Here is a 17,818-nt window from a genome sequence, read left to right as displayed (position 1 = left end):
GTATAAATAGAGTCTAACCTTCTGCCCTTGTCTGCCTGGAAAATGCATTCATGCTGGGGGGAAATGAACAAAATCAGGCTTGAATTCGTTCCAAAACAAATGACGAGTGCTCTGAATGAACAGTGTAGCAACTCCATTCTAAGTCTATGAGCAATTTAAACACCCTTCACCCAAGAAAATGGTTGATGGGGCAGCAGGATGCCCACCTGCCACAGCAGACTGACCCTCTTGCTCTGGCAGCCCAGACTCCCATGAAAGTAATGGGAAAGTGAAAATGAGTAACGAAAACAAATGGAATACGGTGAGGGCAAAACTGCGCTTGGGTTGTGTCAGAGGTCGTGTGTGCGTGCACACAGAGGGGTGCAAGGTGGTTGGGTGGCACCAGAGATCTTCCAGCTCCGTTGGCCTGCTCCTTGTCTGGCAAGAGAGCTGGCAATCCTCACCATACCATATAAGGCACAGCATACTGCCTTGTGGAATGTTTGGAACATCACAGGGGCAATGCAGCATCCCCACCCCTGTGACGACTGAGCAACGGCTTGCCCGCTGACAGGCACAGAATGAGGGCCACTGTGGTTCCTCAGCTGAGGCACAGCTACCGTGGACTGTGTCTTTTCCTCCCACTCTGGCTGGGCCTTGCCAAAACACAGAATGGGGAGTAAGTGATCCAGGTGTCTGGCAGTGATCTTGGACCAATAATAACAAATGAACAGCGAACCAAATGTGATTTTAATGAATGAATAAATGAACAAGGGAGCTTTTAAATAATGGAAATGAATGGAGTAACTAAACTTTCTTCCCCCTTGCACAGCTGTGCAAATCAGTACTTGCTACCTGCTGCACTTCAGGTTCCAGTTCCTTCTGCCTTCCCAGTTCCCACAGTTCACTTCTGTCACCTTCTGTCACCAACTCTAAATATCAGCTATAGGGGAGCAACAGCAGGAGAGAGGGCATGCCCTCACCTCTTGCCTATGAGCTTCTCAGAGGCATCTGGTGGGCCCCTGTGTGAAACAAGATGCTGGACTAGATAGGCATTGGGCCTGATCCAGCAAGGCTGTTCTTATGTTCTTAAGAAGCAGGCGCGTAACAATGATAGGGCAAGGGGAGACAGTTGTCTGGGGGTCCCACTGCCTGGAGGGGCACCCCAGGGGCACCTCATGTGACTCCCCATTGCCCCCTGCCCAGCCCCATAGCCTCTCAGCCACTTGCCCTGTTCGCCGTCTCTCCTGCTTGTTCTCCTGTCCCGAAATGGAAGTAGCAGACATGCTGCAAAGAGCTCCTTTTCTCCCGCCTCTCAGCTGATCGGCGGGTGGGCGGGGCTTCCACGGAGGCCTCTGTGTAGGCCGCAGTGAAGCCTGAACTCGAGTAGGGCCCAAGCAAGCCAGGAAGGAGGAGGCAGCCAGAGTGTTCTCTGCAGCAGAAGACCCCTTGCTGCCCTGCTTAACCCAGACCAGCATTTGCCAGGTAGAGTGTGAACTCCTTTTTGTGGTTACCTTTCTCTCCCCCCCCCCATATATAGGGATCTGCTTGCCATAGGGCTTGGATATGGGGGGGACGGGACCGAGAAGTCTCTGAATATTTATTTTGAAACAGCTTAGAAAATTTGCTGACTTAAAAAAAACTATCTAAAAAGTCCTATAAGTGGCTTGTTTCATGGCAGAAAATTGCAAAAACTTCTGGAACAGTATTTTATTAATTTTATTTATTCATTCATTCATTTATAAATGCACTTATGTTCAAGTTGTTTTGCAACCCAGAAGGTCTGAGTGAGAACTGTGAAGCATGTGTGGTGCTTTTATTTTATTTTTCTTGTGTGTGAACTGCTCCCCAATAACTTGCAGGGACTTCAGGGTAAATCTGGCCAACATGTGAATGCAGCACCTCCATTCCAGAGGAGATGTGTCTTAAAGGGCTTTAAAAGCCTCCTGTGAAAAACCTCCTGCAATCAAACTTGACTGAATTTGTTCAGAATTCTGGGAAAACAAACATAGGTTCACCCTGCATGGTTGAAAGTCTCCTTTGCTAATCTTCAGCGAGGGGCCCATTTTAATCATTCATCTTTCTAGTGTGTTCTAGGCATTAAAAGTAGCACAAATATATAGTACTCAATGTATATCACTATATATTGTGATGTGTGTGTGTGTGTATTCAGTGAAATGTATTTGCAGGCAGCATACTTATTTTGGAATATCAGACTTAAATCCTTGGGGGCCTGGGGTGTGCGGAGGCCCTGGACTTTGGGGGGGGGGCCCATTTTAAAATCTTGTCTCTGGGCCCACTCCAACCTTGCTACGCCCCTGTTAAGAAGTAAAGAACAGCCCCTCTTGGTTATGGCTGCTCAGACCCCTGCTGACACCTTATTGTGGGTCCTTCAAAATCATGGCACTGAGCATGTGACAATTGATCCTGTTGAGACTGAGTGAATGAAATGTTTTGCTACTGTGTATGCACAGATCTGTGCTGCTGTCTTGGTTCTGACAGTGCATTTGTTATGGCTGCCGATCATGTCTTGCAGAATATCAAGGGGTCAGAATATGCCAAGGAGGTACCACTAGTGGATGCTCTCCAGCTCAGTAAAGGGTCATACCTGAATCTGCCTAATCTTAAATTTGTTAAACCTTTCTTGAATCATGTTATGAAAAGGGCTGGGAAATTGAAACAGATTGATCTGGAGTGGGGTGGGGGAGGGAGGAGATGAGTCCCAGTACAGACTGTGGAAAAGGGGGAAAGACTGGGAGAGATCAAAATGGTCCTTGCATTAATGACCTTGACACATCAAACCGCTACTTTAAAGTCAATCTCCTCCCACACAGCCAGTCGGAAAGTGAAACTGTGCAGCAGGTAATATTAATAACAACAATGATAATCACATTTTGCAGTTTTCTCAAGCACTTTTCGCCAAGACAACGTTCCCGTCCTGCCCACCCTCAAGCAACAATTGAGCTGCCAATAGCAGAAGGTGACAGATTGGTCTTTTTCAGGAGCCCATGTCGAAGCACTTAGTTTAATGTACAAAGAACCTCTTGCATAGCATCAGCATGGGAGGAACACAGCTGCAGACTGGTGCTGTTTTTCAATTATTGTTTTATATTGCTGCACTGCCTAGAGGCTGACAAGGCTGAGAACTTGGGGCCACCACGGAAAGAAATTATATACCTTCTATGGGCATCCCCCCTCCTATTTTTTAAAAAAATATTAGACTGGATTTAAATAAACATTAAAACTTATTTGTTACCACTTATTGATTGACTTTGCATATTTATCCCACGCTTTGTGAGGATCTGCAAATGGCATATATGGAATTATCCCATTTTGTCCTTACAACAACTCTGTGAGGTAGGTTGGGCTGTAATATAGTGACTTGCCCAAGGCAACCCAGCAAGTTTAATGGCTAATTGGGGATATGAACTTGGTTTTCCCACTCTTGCTTGCTTCTTTCCATTGGCTTTCCAGAAGACTTTCAAATGATTAACATTGTTCCTTAAAAAAATGTCAGCTGCCAATATGCTGGGCCCTTTCCTCCATCACTTATATCGCTTCCAAACAACTTTATCAGAATATTTCACTGTCCTGCCTGCCAAAAATGACTTATCTTTCTGCTGTATGTGTGTGGCATGCATGAGAGAGATCAGTCAGTAACCGCTGATCAGTCACAAATGAAGTGACAGCGGGGGTGGGGGGAGAGCAGGAGAACACAAGGAAGTCAATTAATCTAGTGATGACTTGTTCCTCTTCTGTTGTTCTCTTTGTATTCCTTAACTTTACTTCCCACTCCCTTTGAATACATGATTTTGGCGACCATCATTGCGAACTGCATCGTTCTGGCTCTGGAGCAGCACCTCCCTGAGGATGATAAGACACCTATGTCTCGGAGATTAGTAAGTTGGCTTTGGTTGTTTGGTTATTGAGTCCCCACCCACCCCCACTCCTATTTTCTCTTCTCCTGGGTACTGATTGAGTTTTACCACTGTATGTAGTGTTGACACTTGGTGCAAAAATATTTCATTTTTAGCTACCAGCTGCATGTTGCTGGTGGAACAGGGGTATAGCTGTAATTCAGTGGATGGGTTCAAGGAACTCTGAGCTCCTGAGGGGCCCCGAGCTCCACCCCCCATCTTCTTCATTATCTTCCTTACTCCAAGTGGCCGCTAGAGAGAGAGGTAAACACAAGCCCCCTCTCCCCTAGCTACGCCCCTAAGGTGGAAATTGTATGCATATGAAAATTTGCAAATCACCCAGAAAACATCCTTCACACAGCCCAGATGTAGCATGCTGGGCCAGCCTTGGGAGTGGGTGAACTAGACAGTCGCTCAGGGCGCCTGCCTGAGCGGGGCACCAACTGAGCTTGGTGGCTCACTCTTTGCTGAGTGTACTGTCTGCAGTGAGCGCAAGAGAAAAGATCACTGATAACTTAACCATGGCAGTGGGGGAAGGAAGAGCCCAAGGCCAAAGGCACTCCTTTCCCAGAATGCTATCTTGGGGGTGGCCCTGGGATATGTAAGCTACAGAGAGGTTGGTGGGATCTTTTCACAAGTAAATTTGCATTGAATTCTGTCTTTATGGTGAAAGACCCATCAAACTTGGGATACTCATTCAGGAAATGTGTATTTCTAAAGACACCAGCTCACTGAGATCTGACCTATACACAGTTCAAGAACTGTTCCTATATTTGGTTTTGACCTCTTTGTGTTTTTCAGTTTTGTTAGGAGTTCCACATAGCAGTCCGTCTCAAACTGTGTATGGGTCATTTTTTGGTGGTGGTAAAAACTGGAATTTCAGAACACCTGTCTAGTTCTTAAACCTCCAAGCCTCTTCTAAATAAGGCCCACACAACCCCTCAGAGTTCGGCCATAATTTGGAAGAGGCTTGGTACCATTGTTCTTTCCTGTTGCCATCTCACCCCTCTACCTATCCTCACTTTTTCAAATATAACTTGTTTGGGAGTTGGGAAGAGACTGGTGACCTGGAGGGTCCCTGATAATGGAGCCTTAGGCTTAAGGCCTGAAATTTTGGGGCTTGTTTGTTGCTAAGTTTTGGCAGTAAGTGGGATTCTCTGGACATGACATGACCCAGGCTTCTCTGGACAAGCCTGATCCAGGAAAAGGTAGTTGCATGCAAGTCCTGTTAAAATTAATGAGACAAGTTAGATGTGTACTATTTTGAGTTCCACACACTCAAACAAGAAAGAAAATTTGTTTATTGCTGAACAAAGAACAGCTTGCACAAACCGGGTAAACTGGAACTGGCTCCATCTTTCTTGCTGCTCTGTCTCAAGGACTAGTTCCAAATTTCCATCCAAATGTTCCCTATAAGGGAATATCTAAATTACTACAATCATTACAAGATATGACTATTTAAGTCCCACTGATTTCACCAGGATTTGGTGCAGCTACATTTCTCTGGATCAGGGCCATGGGATTCTGAAGTATCCCAAGCTCAGCATGTGCTGAGGTTGTAATCAGTTTCCTTGGCATTAAGCCCCAATGAATTCAGTGACAGTTACTTTCATAAGTAATTTATTAAGAATTAATTCATTAGGAATTAGGCAGTTACTTTCCAGTAAGTAATTCATTAGGGCAGTAAGCCCTAATGAATTCAGTGGCAGTTACTTTCAAGTAAGCACACCTAGGATCAGGTTGCAAATATGCAATTAGATATTCTCCTACATTTATCTGGGATAGTTGCTGATTGCCTTCTCTAACCTGTCTGTTCCCTTTCTGTAGGAGAAGACGGAACCTTATTTCATTGGGATCTTTTGCTTTGAGGCTGGCATTAAAATTGTTGCTTTGGGATTCGTTTTCCACAAGGGCTCATACCTCCGGAATGGCTGGAATGTAATGGATTTCATTGTGGTCCTGAGTGGGTAAGTTATGTCCATTATTATTTTTTAGGGTGAATGTGAAAAGTATAAAAAGTCTTGTGACTATACAAAACCTTGTAGGGTCTCAAAGAAATTATACTGGTGAACAAAGAGCCCCCCCCCTCTAAAAACAGATATATGTTTGATCCCTTTATCTATATTAGTTCAAATAATGAATTCAAAATATAAACATATTAACAACCAGTTAATATTAACAAATATTAACTGGAACTGCAGTCTGTATTCTCGCTTAATGCAAGTTAGGTAACATATGATCAGCGGCATTAATTGTGATGAATCGCACTCCTTGTATTCCCATGTGGTTGTTTAAAAATTTAGCATTTAGTCTACTTCCAAACATATCTGTTGCTGTGAATATCCTCTCTCAGTGGGTCCCAAATGAGACAACCACATGGGAGACAACCAAATGAGACAACCACACTGGCGAAGATTGTGTATCGGTCGAAATGCATTTGGCTCAGGACGTCAGATTATTAAAGTACCTCCTTGCACTGTGCTATACCAAGTAAGTGAGACGACAGACTGTGGTTCCAGGTTGTTAGTTTTAATCCAAAATATAAATATATTAATATAGTTAAAGGTATTAAACATATCTCTGTGGGGTTTTTTGGTGGGGGGGGCTCAGAAAATGAAGAGGAAAATGCATTTGGGGCTATTAGCATTGCCCGTTTTTCATTCACAGTTATTGGACTACATCCAGCTGCTCAGTTCTAAATGTGGCAATATGAATTTAGTAGATAGGTTTCATTTCTAATATACATTTTAGAAAATCATTGTTATGTTCATCGTCTTGGTCTGGGAAATATATTGGAAGGGTGAAAACATATCTAGGGGGTAGGCAATGGCTGGTTAGGGGGAAATGCTTAATGGCATTTGTTGTTTTATGTTTAAAACCCAAGGTGCTGGTTTCATGAGTCTCTGGACCTAATTACAGGTTATATGCAAAACGGCCATAAAAAAAAAATCCAGACCATTTTTAATCACAGTACCGGCGGGAGGAATGCAGTGGGGGTGGGGGTAAGAGTACCCTCCCTGCTCCTTAAAGGTAACACACACACACACCCCTCAGACAAACTGGCCATCACCAATTCTGTGCACATCGCGACTCTTCACACCTGCTGGTGCACCATAGGATAAGGGGACAGCAATGAGATGCAGCTATACTTAAACCGGGAGGATGGGGTAAATATCCCTGGGCCCTTAGGTGGATGCCACCTGAGCAACAGCCTGCTCTTCACTCCCCCCCACACCCGCCTCACCTCCTCGACTCAGTGGCATACTGTTGTCTTTTGATTGGAGAACTCATCTTGGCCTCAAGAAAGATTTCTCCCTAGGAGGGGAGGAGGGAACAGTGTCAGGCAGAATCCTTTCCTCCTCCTCTTCTTCCAACTGCCTAACTGGTGCTCAGCTTCAACTCACCCCTTTCTCAGCCTGATAGACAGACTCAACCGTGAAGGCAAGGCCACTGAGCATCAGCTAGCCAGTCACAAGGAGAGGAATGGGTGCTACCTGATACCCTTTTCCCTTCTCACTTCCCTCCCAAAGCTGAGATAGAGCTGAAAGGATATTCAATTAAAGGACCTTGGGGACCCTTTTTAAATCCTGCCCTCAATTTTAAAAAGGGTAAAACCATTTTCTCTGCCCACCCCCCCATATCCTGGGGCAAAATCAAAGACTCAGTTTCCCATGGAAAACTTAGACTGGGGCGTGAGTGCATGCCCATGAGAGAGAGAGAGAGTGCATGAACAGGTGAATACGAAAGATAATATTGTTGATGTATGAATATATGAGGTGACTAGTCACTCTGATTTAGTAAAGCTCCAAAAGGATCTCTCTAAACTGGGTGAGTGGGTGACAAAATGGCAAATGCAGTTCAATGTAAGCAAGTGATGCATATTGGGGCAAAAAAACCCAACTTCACATACACTAATGGGGTCTGAGCTGTTGGTAACTGATCAGGAAAGAGATTTCGGAGTTGTGGTGGACAGCTCCTTGAAAGTGTCAACTTGGTGTGTGGCAGCTGTGAAAAAGGCAAATTCCATGCGAGGGATTATTAGGAAGGGGATTGAAAATAAAAATGCGAATATTATTATGCCCTAATACAAATCTATGGTGTGGCCACAGTTGGAGTACTGTGTACAGTTCTGGTCACCATATCTTAAGAAGGACATTGTAGAACTGGAAAAGATGCAGAAGAGGGCAACCAAGATGACTGGGGGCCTGGAGCAGCTTCCTTATGAGGCAAGGCTACAGCAACTGGGGCTTTTTAGTTTGGAAAAGAGGTTATATAAAATTATGCATGTAATAGAAAGAGTGGACAGAGAGATTTTTCTCCCTCTCTCACAACACTAGAACCAGTGGTCATCTCATGAAACTGAATGCTGGGAAATTTAGGACTGACAAAATGAAGTTCTTGTTCACATAGTAAATAATTAATCTATGAAATTTGTTCAGATGGTTTTAAAAAGGGGCTTAGACAAATTCATGGAGGACAGATCTGTCAATGGCTACTAGTCTGGTGGCTATAGGCCACCTCCAGCTTAAGAGGCAAGATGCCTCTAAATACCAGTTGCAGGGGAGCAATTCAGGAAAGAGGGCATGCCCTCACCTCTTGCCTGTGGGCTTCCCAAAGGCATTTGTTGGGCCACTGTGTGAAACAGGATCCTGGATTAGAAAGGCCTTGGGCCTGATTCAGCAGGGCTGTTCTTAGGTATATATGATTTTAAATGTTTCTGAGCTAAGGAAATGGTGTGTGTGCGTCCACGCGTGCGAGAGAGAGAGAGAGACTGCATCTGTGTGGAGTATGTGATATTATTTCATAAGTGAGAGAAAGGGCATATGCTGAGAATGTTTGCTTTTCACTATGTCCTCACAATTCTTCTGCGGTGAAGATACAGGGGGAGGGAGGCAAAGAAGGCACTGGCAGAGGACGAATCTTTTGTTCCAGGGCCCACTATAACTTTGCTATGCCCTTGGGGCGGCAACTGGCCCTAACCAACCCCAGCACAGCATCCCTCCTCTGGTTGTTTCTGGTGTCTACCTTGTATTTCCTTTTAGATTGTGAGCCCTTTGGGGACAGGAAGCCATCTTCATTTTTTATTTTTCTATGTAAACCATTTTGAGAACTTTGGTTGAAGAGCAGTATATAAATATGCCTAGTAGCAGCAGCTGCATTTGGGGTTATGCCTGAAGATCTTGGGCTGTTCCTGAAGTTTAAGATAAGAGAATTGTATTTGTTTATGAAAACATGAAGCCCTAGTGGAAATAATTACGTTAATTCCCCCTAAATGCACCAAAAAACCCTGTCCGAAAGCTGCCAGTAAAGTTTACATTTCAAAAGCATACCATGTCTGCTGTTAAATTAAGGGAAGAAGGGAGGGTGAGATATGGGAACTGCCTGTGACACCAGTATATTAACAAGCAGGGCCAAAGTAATCACTATGTCAAATATGTTATAGATCTGGCATTAGTTGTGGAACAGGTACCATTAAGTACCTATACTAGAGTGCTAAGTGGTCCTCATCACAAAGTGGGAGTACGGAATTATGCTCTCCTGCTTGGACCCAATGTTGCAGTTGTATTACCTGACACTGTGATGGCCCTTTGTGCTGCAGCATCACATTCTTTATCTCTAGAAGTTTTCGTCTCACAGCTTGTGCTCATTGAAAGACTGAACATTCATCAGTGGAGGTTGCTTCACACATTGATTTTTTTCTAAAGGGTATGGGGGGGAAGTGCACCCCATCATGTGGGGGATCACACAAGTTTTTAAAATGTCATTTTAGTAAGGTGACCAGCAGGCTTGACATTTAAAAAAGGGAGAGGAGTCATGCACACACCATTTTAGACCAAATGGGGTTATTCTTCAGGATCACAGAAGCATTTATTTTGCTGAATGGAAACTATAAGTGGTATACCAAACCAAAGAAATGCTTGTATTATCTTTACACATGATGGTATATGCCATCGAGTGCATACTCCCCACTCCCACTCCATATATGAGTAAATATCTTTGTGATTTAAAGCACGTGAAATCATATAAGCTTCTGTGCACATTTAACTCTTCATATTTGCAACTATTATGTGCAACCATTCCTCTATCCACCAAGAAATTTTAGTGTTACTGAAACACTTTCAGCAGCTTTCCTTGAAATTCCTCTGACATTTTGTTCTAGGAGGAACCTCCATATGCTTCATGTATGTTGTTTTAAGTCAGGCCTCCACAATTTGTAGCCCACCAAGCTTAACACAGCCTCGTTTTAAAATTTTATTGATTTGTAAAATATCTTTTAAAACACAGCCTCAGTGCATTGATCAACGTATGATCGCAGTCCCTGGGTGGGACTGCGAAAGCAGGAGGCTAGTCAAGATGCAAGGCTGATGGGCCACAAGTTGTTCCAGGTATGTCTGAGGTAGAATTAAGCATCTAGGAAAATCTCTCTCTCTCTCTCTCTCTGTCTCTCTCTCTCTGTCTCTCTCTCTCTCTCTCTCTCTCTCTCACACACACACACACACACACACACACACACACCAGTGGCTGGTCATGTCTAAATTCTTTGTGACCAAGAGCAAGAACTTCTATATTTACTTCACTATGATCAGATTGTACCAGAGATTGTCAGATTCTACATTCTCAGGGTTGGGGGCTTCTCTACTGTGGTCTACACACTTAAAGTGTATTTTGCCATATAAACTGACCCTCTCATGAGCACTCTAACTCCACAATAAAAATGACACAAACTAGCAGTAAAAGTTATATTGACAGATGTAATTACATATTTGTCTCCTACAAAATCCAAAAGGGAAATCTATAATTAAAAGCATGACTTCTCTCTATTTCTCATAGCTTATAAATATTTTTCTTCTCTTTATATATGAAACTATAAGCAAATCTTTTTTTTTTAAACTACACTTTGAACTTCAGTCAGGCTCAGACTGCCATAATATTGCTTTGAGCCACCAGCTGGCACTGGATTATAACATTTATCAATAGGTTACACTGCATTCATACACATACAAAATGAAAACAGCAATTATATGAGAGATCTGTGATCCATTGTAAGCGGGGGGGTGGGGATACTCCCTGCAAAACAAAATCTCATTCTAGTAGTGTAGTCATAGGTCCTTCCTTGGGTTATGCCATTCCATAGGTACCATGGCACATTAGCCCAGAAAGCAATTCTTGTTTCGCTACCATTTGGGGGCTAATGCAGCATTAGACTTGTCATTCAAGTATCCATACCCAGCACAGCATCCCTCCAGTGGCTGTTGCTGGTGTCTGTCTTTTTCTTTTTTAGAATGTGAGCCCTTTGGGGACAGGGGGCCATTCTGTTCATCTATTTATATCTATGTAAATTATTTTGGGAACTTTTTGTTGAAAAGCGGTATATATATATATATTTGTAGTATTCATATTCAAGTGGAGGCCTCTGATCTCTAAAGACTGTACTTTATTCAGGTTGTATTCATACAGCAGTACTGAAAATGCCAACAAACAAACAAACAACCACATCTGAAACACATCTTTGAGCAATGATCACATTGCTCAAATGCAATCATTAGGGACATTTAATATATGACCACTAAGGCATTGGCTTGCTCAACTGATTTTTATGTGACTCTAAGAAGTGGGGTCCCCCAGGGATCTGTACTGGGACCAGTGCTTTTTAAAAAAATTCATAAATGATCTAGAAGCAGGGGTAAGCAGCGAGGTGGCCAGATGTGCAGATGATACAAAACTCTTTTGGATAGTGGAATCCAAAACGGATTGTGAGGAGCTCCAAAAGGATCTCTCCAAACTGGGTGAGTGGGCGACAAACAGGCAAATGTGGTTCAATGTTGGCAAGTGTAAAGTGATGCACATTGAGACAAAAAACCCCAACCAAGTATATGGTGATGGGATCTGAGCTATTGGTGACTGACCGGGAAAGGGATCTTGGGGTCGTGGTGGACAGCTCGTTGAAAGTGTCGATTCAATGTGGGGCAGCTGTGAAAAAGGCCAATTCCATGCTAGGGATCATTAGGAAGGGGTTTGAAAATAAAACTGCTAATATTATAATGCCCTTATACAAAATGATAGTGCGACCACATCTGGAGTACTGTGTACAATTCTGGTCACCACATCTAAAAAGGACATTGTTGAACTGGAAAAGGTGCAGAAGAGGACAACCAAGATGATCAGGGGCCTAGAGCACCTTTCTTATGAGGCAAGGCCTGGGGCTATTTAGTTTAGAAAAAAAGATGACTGCAGAGAGACATGATAGAGGTCTATAAAATCATGCATGGTGTGGAGAAAGCGGATAGAGAGAAAATCTTATCCTGCTCACATAACACTAGAACCAGGGGTCATCCCATGAAATTGACTGCTAGGAAATCTAGGACCAACAAATGGAAGTACTTTTTCACACAATGCACAATCAACTTGTGGAATTCTCTGCCACAAGATTTGGTGACAGCCAACAACCTGGATGGCTTTAAGAGGGGTTTGAATAAGTTCATGGAAGAGAGTTCTGTCATTGGCTACTAGTTGGAGGGCTATAGGCCACCTCCATCCTCAAAGGCAGGATGCCTCTGAGTAACTGCAGGAGAGGGGGCATGCCCTCAACTCCTGCCTGTGGCTTCCAGCAGCATCTGGTGAGCCACTGTGTGAAACAGGATGCTGGACTAGATGGGCCTTGGGCCTGGTTCAGCAGGGCTGTTCTTATGTTAGATGGTGCACATGCATGTGGAGTGGCTGTGCTGGTCATTGCTCACCTCTGAATGTAGAAAAAAGAATGGAAGGCACTAACACCGGACCGAAGAGAAGAGGAAACCTCAAGAGGGGCACTTGAACTAGTTCATGAAGACCCAAGGCATTTTGATCTGGATGACTCTTCTTTAGGGGCAACTGAACCCATTTAATAAAGAAACAACTAAGCACTTCTGCGCACTATCTGCTGAAGTTACTATGGTAGATATCATGAAGTATGGCTTTAGCCACCTATTGATAAAACTGGATCAATTGCCCTTGAAGCAGTTACCCCATTCGAAACAATTTGAGTCTTAATAAGGGCACTTTCTGAGGAGTCACCTCTGTATCCCCACACATGTTCAGTCCTTTACTTCCAAGCCTATTAAGCATGGAGGCTGTTCTCACGAGCAGCCAAGACCGGGCTAGAGCAGCTAAGCCCGGGCTTGACTGCCTTTGAGAACTGGTGGGCCCACCAGTTAGCCAAGGTTAAGGGCACGCGTGCGACATTAACTTGGGCTAACTGCCTAGGGCAGCAGTGGGCCATCTGTGTGCACGATTCGTGCACCCTGACCCACCCAGACCCAGTAGCCGGATCATCTGCAGGGAAGGCGAACTTCTGCTGCCTTCCCCGCCACCTGCCCTCAAGCCCTCTCACACAATCACGAGAAAGGGTTCATGGTAGTCTTTCCACTTTCCTTAGAACGTATTGGTTGCTAGGAAGGCAAATAGTTCTGAGGTTAGGATAGTGATTGGTTCAGTCTTTGCTGATGTCAACAATACTTCAGTAGCTCCCTAAAGCAGAGAAGAGCCTAAGCTCATTTTGCCTGAGCTGCTCCTATGAGGGCAGAAATGGCGAGGCAGCTCTCAGTCAGGTGAAAGGTGGCAGATTCCTCCCCTCAGCAGTCCATCCCCATTCCCCTCAGCATTCAGATGATACCTTTTTCACCTTTACCAGCAAAGTAAGTCAGAATTCATGAGGAAAAGGTAGACAGACTTGCAGCAGTGTTATAGAAGATTACTTGAGCAGTTGCTACCTTGTATGTTCTGTGTTCACACTTAGTCCCACAAATTCCAGTTTCAGACTGTGTTTCATTTTCCAGGGCAGATTTTTAAACTATTCTTTACAACCATGATCTTTGGGAATAGAACATCAGCTAAGGACTAGCTACACATATCCAAGAACATAACAGAACCCTAATGTCAGCCCACTCCCATTCTAAGCAGTTCTGAGACCATTCAGTTCTTGTGCACATGCGCACGCATGCAACGTATGCACATGCATCAGGCACTGATGCTCACTGAGGTGGCAAGGAGCTATGCTGCCTCCCTGTGGGACCATTTTTAATCACAGCACCAGTGGGGAAAACACAGTAGGGGGTAAGCGCACCCTCCCTGCTCCTTTCAAAGTAACTCCCCGTCAAACTGGCTGAAGCGCCAGACCTTCAAACCGGTTCGGAGGTCCGTAAAAGGATCTCAGAACTGGTTCGTGCACATCCCTAGTGAAGAGCCACTCTACCTCTTCCTTCTCTGGCATTAGCTGGTTTTGGAAAAAGAGGAGGGGGGCAGAGACCCACCACTCACCTCTCCTCCGCTTTTGCTCTTCTCCTCTTCCTTTAGAAATCCAGTGAATGTGGGAGGAGGAGGAGTGGGGCCTGGCAGTGGCCACCCTCTGGTAATCCACCACCTGAGGGATCTGCCTCAGTTCACCTCATGGATGAACCAGCCCTGATCAACATGTTTTATTATTTATAAGGCTGACCTGAACCAAGCAGGAGGCACATTTTGTGGGTATTTTCTCCTTTTCTAAAACTGTACCCCCACACCTTTAGTGAATTTTGGGTGGATGCATGCAAAAATGGGTGGAAGTTTTTATATTGCAGGAATGCCCTGGCACATATTCAGGCAGTGCCCTCTTATGCCTCCTATCCGGTACCTGTCATTCAAGAGATGATGGTTTTACAGAGGGAACGGTTTACATTCCTGATTGGCTGTGGTTTGGATGCCATTTTTTGTTTTTAAAAATTGCTGCCTTCTCCGTAACAGGGACTTAATCATATATGCAACAAGAAGTGAAGGAAACACCTTTAAAATACATTGACACTAATACCCATAGTTTGCCTCTTCCTAGTGTATTGTCCTTAAAGTACACTGCTCTTAGTAATTGTTTTACAATTGTCATAATAAATATTTTATTGATTGATTTGATTTCTATACCGCCCTTCCAAAAGTGGCTCGGGGCAGTTTACACAGAGAAATAATAAATAAATAAGATAAGATGGATCCCTATCCCCAAAGGACTCACAATCTAAAAAGAAACATAAGATAGACACCAGCAATAGTCAAGAGAAATAAAGGAGGAATGACCACGTGCAGTCTGTAACAGACTGGGGCTAATAGGAACACAGGGAGCTGCCTTGTACTGAGTCCATCTAGCTTAGTATCATCTACACTAAGTAGTGGCTCTCCCAGGTTTCAGTCAGGAGTCTCCCCCATCTCTGCCTGGAGATGCCAGTTTCCCCCCATCTCTGCCTGGAGATGCCAGTTTCCCCCATCTCTGCCTGGAGATGCCCGGGAGTGAACCTGGGACTTTCTGCATGCAAGATAGAGGCTCTACCACTGAGTTATGGACCCATCCCTTCTCTCCATACTGTCACCCTCCCAAAATGGCAGCATGGCTAGTCACTCTACTAAAAATGACATATTTAATTATTGAAGATTGTATATGTGTGTGTGTGGGGCGGGGGGAGGATGCTCATGGTGGGGAGATGATACTATTTACCCCTGTGGTTATATATAATATATATATTGGAAAATGGCATTTCATATGCAGCTCAAAATTGGTGGAACTTTGAAACTGGAATCATTAGCAATCACTGAGTGGGATCAAATATGGAAAAACATTAGTTTCTAATTAGCATAATTATCCACATTAGAAAGTTGCCTATTAAGCATGCATGCAGTCTTAGCATAGGCTCTCTTTGTGAAATAGGACACTGCAGTTGACTCTAATTACCATCCTTTACTTCCAGTCTCAGCAGGGGAGATATCTGAGAAAGGAATAGACCAGCAAATCAACTCTTCTTGGTCCCCCAGGAGTGGGAGGTGGGGGTGGTCTTTTCATCCACCAGGCAATGTGAGTAGCTGATGGTGGTTGTTGCGAGAGTTAATGTAGCACAAATCTTGGTTGCCTATGGGCGGCAAAAAGCTTAATCTGCCCCTGGAATAGCCTCTCTGAATTGCTCCAGTGTTGGTTTCTGTTCATCCTGGGCGGTTTCCAGACTACGAGATTTGCAGCAGTTAAAGTGTTGCAAAGTATGCCGGAATACTGCAGCGTTTTCAAACTGGGAGTAAAGGGTTGTTCAATGTTTCGTTGTAGGCTGCTGGTCATTCATATATTCCATCCACTGCAACATATTTTCAAGGCAGGACTTGTCCTCCATATTCTCCTTGAAACGCATTTATCTGCCCCTCCTCCTGCTCGATTTGGGCCAATAGAGTCGCAGGGTGGTGGTGTGACGTAATGATTTTTTTAAAAAAATTATTGACTGCCTTGCGCAAATCTGCCAGCAGGGGGAAGTGCCGTTCCAAAACAAAAAACCTTTGTTTTGTTTGCATAATTGCACCCTTGCATAAGTAATAACGATGAAAAAATATATTAATAACATAATGCAATGCTGGAGAGGGGGGGCATAATAATAGGAGGGAGCAGAGATTTTTGGATTTTTTACCGCTATTTGTGTGGCGGGGGGGGGACTTCACTGTATGAGAAAGGAGGGGGAGGGGGATGCGTGGGGGCATCCTTTGTAGTGAATTGTTCTTGGCTGAAGGGATTTTTATGAGGGAGGGGGGAAAGGTTGAAAAGAGAGAGCAGGGAGAGCATTGCTGCAAATGCCAGAGCGAGCTAGGAGGCATCTCAGATGGGGAGCTTGTTTATTGGAGAAGTCCAGCCAGTGTCTGAGTTGCTCGCATTTGCTCCCTGTGGCGACCTTGCAGGAACAAACCATCCATGACTGCTTCGCCGCCCCAGCCAGTGAAGCGGGGTATTTCACAGAAGGGTCAGAGAGGAGCTCTAAAATCAACCAGTTGTCACAATACTATTGAACCAAAGTAAGCAGACAGGATTGCACAGAAGTAAATGATTCAGTTCAATGGGCTTCCTCTTCAGTAAAAGTGCCACTGAGTGGGTGAAGGCTGAAATCAGAAACTCCCAAATCACTGAATTAAGGCAAATTAATGGGAAATTTATTTATTTGATTTCTATACCGCCCTTCCAAAAATGGCTCAGGGTGGTTTACATGAAAAGGGGATGCCTCAAGAACCCCAGAGTTAAAAGTGCTCTGATCGAAAGCAAACAATATCGGCCAGCAGAGCCCCCTCTCTGCACGTTGCTCGCAATGCGCTTTTTGGCAGGGAGCCTCTCTCCCTCCCTGCAGTAAGCAGTGCCTGTGTCCCCCCTGCCATCCTACTCCTCCATGCAGGGGGAGAAGCAGTCAAAGAAGCATTATTTCATGCATGAAAGAAACCATCCACACCACACACGCTACAACCCTGCATACAATGCAGGGCAAGGCTCCCTACAAAAATCCTCCTTGCAAAAAAGACGGGGGATAGATCCAATCCAAAGAGCTGCTCTAATGGCAATGATGGGGGGCATCTTGCCAGTCTGTTAGCAACCCAGTAATCTGTTGCCTAAGGCCAATGCTCCACCTTGCCTCATGAAAGGGTTGCCCCTGCTTGGGGCCCACCCTGGCAGGTTGTCTGTGGGAATTAGATTGCTGAGAGCCCCCTGAAGCCTGGAGTCAGCCCTGAAATGTTATTATTGTGTATGTCAACTGCTGCTCCAAACTGCTGTTTGTGTGCTCAGAATGTTAATATCCTTGAGTATTACAAGAAGGTATATTATTATTTTAATGATTATAGAGATTGTGCACAGAAAGTTGAAGGAAAGAGATTCCTTTTCATTGGGGGAATGGAATGGAAACCATTTACCGAAAACACAGGAGCCCCAGTCAGATGTTACTGAAGGGCAGCTGGTCTTGGGTGCAGCCTCTGTAAACGTGCCAGAATCCCCACCCATTCTGGCAACCATGTTTTTCATCCGATGAGCCCCTCACGCTTACCACCTGAGCCGCTACATCATGGAAGGGAGGAGAGCTGTTCTTGTGTTAGCAAGCATGACCTGTCCCCTTAGCTAAGCAGGGTCTGCC

General features: G+C 44.5%; 1 protein-coding gene across 9 annotated transcripts in view; it reads left to right on the top strand.

Annotated features, from left to right (window-relative positions):
* CACNA1E (calcium voltage-gated channel subunit alpha1 E) overlaps positions 1–17,818 on the top strand; it is a 673,520-nt gene that overhangs the window by 269,950 nt on the left and 385,752 nt on the right. For 8 of the 9 annotated variants that reach the window (XR_008306367.1, XR_008306368.1, XR_008306369.1 and 5 more), the window contains 2 exons: positions 3,773–3,878; positions 5,724–5,863. Coding sequence is in view for 6 of the 9 variants with exons in the window: in XM_053247018.1 (XP_053102993.1) it covers positions 3,773–3,878; positions 5,724–5,863 (246 nt within the window). In the remaining 3 variants the exon portion in view is untranslated. Of the gene's footprint in view, positions 1–2,497; positions 2,842–3,772; positions 3,879–5,723; positions 5,864–17,818 lie in introns of those variants that run through there. The other variant, XM_053247019.1, reaches the window with a different exon arrangement.

This window comes from Hemicordylus capensis, chromosome 4 (assembly GCF_027244095.1).
Source record: "Hemicordylus capensis ecotype Gifberg chromosome 4, rHemCap1.1.pri, whole genome shotgun sequence".
NCBI lineage: Eukaryota > Metazoa > Chordata > Lepidosauria > Squamata > Cordylidae > Hemicordylus > Hemicordylus capensis.
This window is presented reverse-complemented; position numbering and strand designations above follow the sequence as displayed.